We start from the raw sequence: 7,329 nt of genomic DNA, 5'->3' as shown, positions 1-7,329 counted from the left end.
CATGTTAGTAATTCAAGGAAGTGTATAGGTTTAAAGCTAGTTTTCTGATCAACACAATTGATCCCTCAACTTAGGTTTATTATTAAGGAATTAAAAAGTTTAGTTAATAGCACTCAAAACAAGCAACCCCTTGAACTAACTATTTGACATACTAAGCCTTTTATGATGTTATTACGAAAACACATAATCAAAGTAGAGTTATGAAAGATCGTTTATCGTCATAGTTGTTACTTGTTAATGGCGAATAGTGGACAATAGCATCATAGTTATTACTTATTAATAGCGAATAGTGGACAACAGCAACAAGCTGTCTATACAAAAACCTCGATGAAATATATAAATGATATTTACATTGGTATCACAGTGTTATAGAAAATTTGTCAATATAATGTGTAATTCATTTCATATAAGGGTTGAAAAAACTAGTACAAAATAATTAATAGAATGAGGTTACATGTAAAACCCAATTCAAATGAGGTGTTAAAATTTGGGTATTGTTCCTTCTTTGCTATTTTCTATCAATACCACCATTCTAACCAATCAGGCTGCAACCATCTATACAACAACAGGAAATCCCAACAAGTTAAAATCATGGTTAATTGGTTACTTTTGCCTTCATCTATACGCTGCTCTGAGTTTGTGCAAAAACTGCAAAGTTTCACTATAAGACGGATCGGTTCGACTAATCGGCTTGCAAGAATTTACATGGTCAGTTGACTCCAAAACCTACAAAAATTCAAAATTGGTCAAAGTTTGGTGAAAATCATTATGGTTTTAAGAATTGAAAACTTACAACAAGGTCACCAAATCCAGGATATGCGGATTCAATCGGAACAATTTCCAATCGAAAAGCCCATCCACCATAGCCTTCAACTATTGGAGTTACTTTAGTCTGTAAAGCATATTATTAGCCAATTAAAACACACATACAAAAAATCTAAAAGAAAATAGTAATAATAAGTTAACTAAATGTTTGGATGAAGTTAGTGGGATGGACTTTAATTGATATGAAAATGAAACTATCAGACTAAAAAGTCAAATTTAAACTAATGGACTAAGAGTGTTATTTAGGTCGGACCACAAGGACTAAAACTGTATTTAACTCTAGTAATAAGCAATAACAATGGTAATACCTCACAAAAACTAAGAACATCAAGAGATCCTTTTTTATATAGATCATGGATGAAGTCATTAAGCTCCACTAATCGTGTAGACCCACTTCTTAACTCTCCTATCTGACAAATAAAATAATACGATCAGTATAATCAAATTAAACGAAATAACGAAGAAAATAAAAAATAATTACCGATGGTGCGGGGCGAAGCACATAACCCATTCGCCAGGGCATATCTGCAAGTTTACTACCAAAATGTGGGCAACTGTAAAACACCTAAAACCCGAGAGATAAGTTCTTTAGTATTGGAAGTGATAATTAATATATGCAAACTCTAATTCACAGAAACATACCACACCGACGGTGTTTTTTACAAGATTCCCTTTGTTTTCCACACTTGCCTGATGTAGCATCTGCTTCACCACCAATCCGCCCATGCTGCAACATGTAACTATATCCAGATTAACAACGTGATAAAATTAGAGAATTTAGAACTCAGTGTCTTCTCTTTTTTGTACTTTCAATTTTCTTCTTCTTAAGTGCCTTGGTAGGTAGTGGTGTTGCCTTATAGAAACCCTTGCTTTCATGTTTAATTTTATTCTTAAGAAGATCAAACTACCAGCCATCATGCCACCAGGTGTATGCGATTGTAAATTAACCATAACTTAGGTATAATGTAATATATATTACCCTCAAAACTGAAATAAAAGTATATTACCCTCAAAACTGAAATAAATGTAATATATATTACTTTCAATTTTCTTCTTCTTAAGTGTCTTGGTAGGTAGTGGTGTTGCCTTATAGAAACCCTTGCTTTCATGTTTAATTTTATTCTTAAGAAGATCAAACTACCAGCCATCATGCCACCAGGTGTATGCGATTGTAAATTAACCATAACTTAGGTATAATGTAATATATATTACCCTCAAAACTGAAATAAAAAGTATACCCATTTTAATATTTATGAAATAAATGACCTCCCCTTATGTAAAGATTTTAGGTTATGAGAATTTGAAGTGTAAGGAGAAAAAGGGCATAATGGTCATACTAATTTGTATTTAATGAAATTGGTAAATAATTTTTTTAAGTGTTTTAAGCAGGTATATTGGATATTAATTTCATTGATAGGGGTATATATGAAATTTCCCCTATTGCAACCAGGCTTGATCCATGATCATTCAGTTTATACAAACCTATGCGTTACAAATACAACTGGTCGATCTCCAATTCGTGCTGCAATTAGCTTTTCCAACAGCATGGAGCTAACTTCCTGCAGATACCAAATGTAGGTTTATGATGTTAATCAGCACTTAATAACATGTTTATTAAAGAAAAAACAGATGGATAAAACTAAAACCTGGAGAGGCAAGCTTGACCCGGACCACTGAGTAAGATTTGTCTACAAAAGATGTAAAGATATTAATCAAAAGTAGGTTATAATCACGATGGTATAAAATGAGAATGACTTTAAACAAACAGAACTATGATTACAAACCTTGTACTTAAGACTAAACAAACGAGCATGAGGAAAGTCGGCTGAAAGCCACTCCCCAGGCCAAAAGGTTCCTTGCTTTCCAGCCTCTTCATCAATCTTTTCAACTAGCCCAGATTTAGATGATGACTTGCACTCGGATAACCGCCAGGTCTTAAACGGGCCACCACGCAGCCCATGAACAAATATAACATCAACTGAAGGATCTCCCGATTGACTCTCTAACCTATTGTCAGAATTAGGGCTAATGTCATCACCGGTATCAATTCGATTCTCCCAATGAGGCATTTCAGGGTTTATTAAGAAAATCATCTCTGTATAACGAGCACAACGATTATTTTCATCTCCGGAATTATCATCATCACAAAAGATATTCAATAACGTTGCTCGAGCATAGCTTTGAGTTTTAAGATCATTATTTCCTGAAATCTTTCCTTTAGCACATTCTTCAAGCCAAATACACAATTCTATATCGTTTCTAATCAATTTTTTGACTCTTGGATGAACCGAGAGCAGGGTCAACAACCGAGCCGCATGTCTTCGAACGTGAGCCACAGGTGGGACACGGACACTAGACGGGCCACGAGCATCTTGAACCGAAGACTCCCCATGAACAGTTGCAGAGTTGTCCTTGGTTTCCATATCCCTTGATGCATCATATGCTTCGATTGCAGCTAATTTCTCATAATCGTCTTTTAATAAAAACCGGCGTAATAATGAAACTACACCATAATCGATTATTTTGTTTTGACAAAATGAGTCATCACTGCAAATCTCAGTCATAGCTTTGATCCCTTTTAGAGTTGCTAGTGCAGAATCTGCAGCATTGACTTTAGGGATGTTGTCCTTTTTTATATTTTTGTATGTTCCAATGAAGGGTTCTAGGCTAAGAAAATCTTCTAAAGCAGACAAATCACCATTAATAGACTCTGTTCCCGGCAGCTTAAAAGCTAAATTAACCACGGCACTAGCCAATTGATTAACACTTTGACTTCCAGAAACTATATTTGACTGATCGATTTGAGTCTGCAAAAAATCAGAATTGTCATCAATTACAATAACATATTATTAAAACTACACACAACGTTAGCTGACAGTGATATTGGGTGGCAATTTAGACCTATGTACTTATGAATACTCTGATTTGGGTTATAATCAATCTATTTCTGAGGGGTCAAATGAAATTAGAAGTTGCCCAAACTGTATATTTAAAAAATAGAACCTAATAATTTACTCAAAGTGTTCGTGTCAACCCAAATGAAGTCGCCGACATGTATTTTTGGTACACGTTAAACGCTCACAATAAATTTTAAAAACTTGGACAAAAAAGTGATTCATGTCAACCTAACCCAGCCCGTCAAGACTTTAAAAGATTATCTAATAAAGAAATGGGCTAAATGGGTTGAAAATTCCCATAGTTAATTTGTAAGCCTTAAGCCTCATGAATCATTTAATTATAAAATTCCATTATTATAGAAATAGGATGATTACAGTTATCATCAAATTTTTACAAAAATTGGTCACAAAAAGTTATTCAGGTAAACCCAATCCTGACTCGCCCTTGCAAAATTGACACATTTTAACCAAACCCGTTACCCAGCCTGCCAAATCCACCCATTTAGCCACTTATATCTGAAATGAACAGAGCTACGAACCTTGACTTTGTCCCTAGGCTGAGCACTCCCTTTAAGAGACAGCTTTCTTGATTTCAGAATATCATAAAGCATAATTGCTAACCAACCTTGAGAAATCGGTATGGAAGATGGCCCATAATCTTCACAAATTCTAGAAAGTATAGTTATAGCAGAAAATCTAATCACATCAGATGAATTCTCCCTGAATACCCAAGGAAGTAAAATGCAAGACCACTTTCGTCCTTCCTCAAGAGACAAACGCATGTCCCCCGAACAAACTAATTCCAAACCTTTAGCCAATGATTCTTGTACAGAGTTGTGATCTATGGCCCGTTTAGCAGTTTCCCTCATTAAATCAAGACCTTTTTCCATAACTACCCTTCGAGCTAGCGGGCTCCTCTCTATAGATGATAGAAAAGCAGTCAAAGCGACCCGAGTCAACGAGATATCGTTGGTTTTGCTCGCTTGAGAAACAGTTTTAAGAAGGGTTGAACTCCAATCGGAAATATAATCGTTTATGGGGAGATTTTGGTCTTCTAACAACAGACGGGCCACTAAACTTGCGTGCCATTTTACAGATCTCTCAGGGGCTACTAAAGCCGACATGACAGCATGTCCATCTCGGTCAAGTTCTTGAATATGTGATCTATTTACATCTGATGCCATTGCCCAGTTAGCTAAAGCCCATGTGGCGAAAGGGACGGCAACATGTTGAGAATGCAAATCATCCCACAATCCAGGGATGACAACATGAGAATTATCGTTTAACTTGTTAAAATTAAGAGTTTTTTGGGTAGATTTATAAGATTTGTCTAATTCCATTGATGACCCGTTACTTGTGGAAAGACCAACAACACTTGTACCACCAAGAACTTTAATTCCAATTCCTTTTAATCCGGGCCCACCATCATCATCCTCTTGCTCGCCACCTGGTGGATCATCCATGTGCATGCCACCTTCTTCAATAACTTGAAGTGCAGCTGCGATATCCCGCATTGCAGCTGCACCAGATAGCGCTGGCTTAAGCCGGATCATGTCCACATCATCACAGTTTGATGTCACGATATCCATTATTGCTGCAACGAGCATGCTTCTACCTTTTGAAGGATCAGAAATATCTACCAAATTGCGCCTTGGTTGCTGGTTTCATGAAAATGCTATATCAATACAATAAAATATTATTTTGGACAAACTTAAATGTATAAGAAACTTAATAAAAGATTTAACTCATTCACGTCTATCGTTTTCATGTCATATGCAGTTGTTAGGCTCAGTTTAGTAACTATTGGTTTGATTAGTTATAGGGTTTTATTTGGGGTTTATTATTTGTTTATATTCATCTTAAAGGGTCAAGATACATATGGGTTGCTTAGTGTATCTATTGTCCAATTAGGATTGGGTCATGTGGGTTTATATAATGTTATACAATTTATCAATAAAAGAGTTGATCATCGCATTGATTAAAACCACCTGCGTTTTTTTCTCTTTTCAGTTATCAATCGATCCAGCATGTGCCAGTAACTTTGACCAACAAAGCTACCTAATGACCCTTGAAAAAAACCTATGACATTTGATAAAAGTTACATGGCAATCTAGATATGACACATGGCACAAAAACTGTAAATCACACTTTCTAGCATCCTTTTCTTAAAAAGCACACCTCTTATTTCACTTTCAGGCGTAAACTAAGCACCCAAGGGATGGAACCAACCAAATGACGCCACATGTCCAAGTAGTTTACGATGAGAAGTGACCTCAAAAGCGTAGCTAAAAGGCGTGTATTTGGGGCCACGTGTCATATTCCGTTCTCCTAAGTTGCCTTGTAACTTATAAAAAGGGTCAAACTGCAGAGATTTTTCAAATTTAGTCAAAAAGTCATTTAGGTCATTTGTTTGGTCAAAGTGGCCATGAGCCTATGACATTTCACACTGTCACAATGTATAACTAGGGCTGTAGAAGAACCGAACGTTAGGCGGGAAGTTCGTTTATGTTCACTTTCTTAATAAGCGTACAAACATGAACAAGAAACTTTGTTTGATAAACTAAATGAACAAACACTAACAGAGGTCATGTTAGTGAATGTTCGATAATGTGTCAGTTTATGCTTGTTATTAGAGGTTTTCAATATCTTTTAGTGACTTTTCTAATCTTATCATATAGATTTTAGCAAAATTATTAATTATAAACAAAATATATATTAGTATTATGTGATTAATTTAGATGTAAATTAACATATGAATACTAATATGAACGTTAAAAAAAACACCAACATAAACTTCGTAACCGGAACATACCATTGACACTGACCATTCTCGATTAGCCAAATCAAACAAGTTCATTTCCTTCATAAACGAACACAAACAAGAAATTCTGTTCTTAGGTGTTTGTGAACAGTTCGCTTGTCCAACAAAAGCTTATTCGACAAACATGAACAAGGCCTAGTTCGGTTCCAATTCGTTTACAACCCTATGTATAACTATTAAACTACTGCTCATTCATTACTAATTCAAAGCCAAAAACAGGATTACACTCCAACAATTAACAAGACAAGCCACATTGATAACACATTAATACATGATAATAACAATAACAAATCAAAATACCTTGTTTGACTGATGAGGTTGAGCAAAAAATATAAACCTGAGCAGATTCGGAACCGCATGAGGCCTCCCAAGCACCGCCTCGCACACACTCGGATCCGCAATCAAGTAGGCCAGCGCCCTGGCGGCCTCGTCCCGCGTCCCATAACTCCCTCCTCCACCACCATTCACCGCCACGGAGTCCAACAACCAGTCCACCACCACACCGCCACCAGCGGCAACAATAGCGGCCCGCCGGCTATCACTGGCGGCAACAATATCCGCCAACAAGGCCGCAACCCTAACCTCAAACCCTAACCTAACCTCATGGTTGGCCGATGACAAAACCGAGTGAAGCGACTTCCATAACACCGTGGCCGCAATGCCGGTTTGCTTCATCGTGTTCATGACTCGGTTGAATGACTCGTTTGTCCGGTCAATGGCGTGCTGGAACTCATCTAATAAATAATACTTACTATTGTTATTATTATTGCTATTGTTGTCGTTATT

The 7,329-nt window shown here is 36.5% G+C and overlaps 1 protein-coding gene across 3 annotated transcripts; it reads right to left on the bottom strand.

Moving 5' to 3' along the window:
- Positions 1 to 388: 388 nt before the first annotated feature.
- Positions 389 to 6,975, bottom strand: LOC143598760 (uncharacterized). Of its 3 annotated transcripts, none has more exons than XM_077076900.1 (10): positions 6,881 to 6,975; positions 4,262 to 5,380; positions 2,610 to 3,632; positions 2,472 to 2,513; positions 2,308 to 2,384; positions 1,468 to 1,552; positions 1,307 to 1,390; positions 1,134 to 1,235; positions 794 to 892; positions 389 to 726 (listed from the first exon to the last, which is right to left on the bottom strand). In XM_077076900.1, exons 2-10 carry the CDS (start codon positions 5,327 to 5,329, stop codon positions 616 to 618), a joined length of 2,691 nt encoding a protein of 896 aa, XP_076933015.1. In that variant the 5' UTR covers positions 5,330 to 5,380; positions 6,881 to 6,975; the 3' UTR covers positions 389 to 615. The 3 variants fall into 3 exon arrangements, with proteins under 3 accessions (XP_076933015.1, XP_076933013.1, XP_076933014.1); XM_077076898.1 differs by having other exon boundaries at positions 6,844 to 6,968; XM_077076899.1 differs by having other exon boundaries at positions 4,262 to 5,397; positions 6,844 to 6,948.
- Between the last annotated feature and the right edge of the window lie 354 nt (positions 6,976 to 7,329).

This window comes from Bidens hawaiensis, unplaced genomic scaffold, assembly GCF_021521415.1.
Source record: "Bidens hawaiensis isolate Kalapana, Puna unplaced genomic scaffold, B.hawaiensis_p1.1 tig00050794_1, whole genome shotgun sequence".
NCBI classification, from domain to species: domain Eukaryota; kingdom Viridiplantae; phylum Streptophyta; class Magnoliopsida; order Asterales; family Asteraceae; genus Bidens; species Bidens hawaiensis.
The sequence above is the reverse complement of the archived record's forward strand: the minus strand, read 5'-3'. Positions and strand labels throughout refer to the sequence as shown.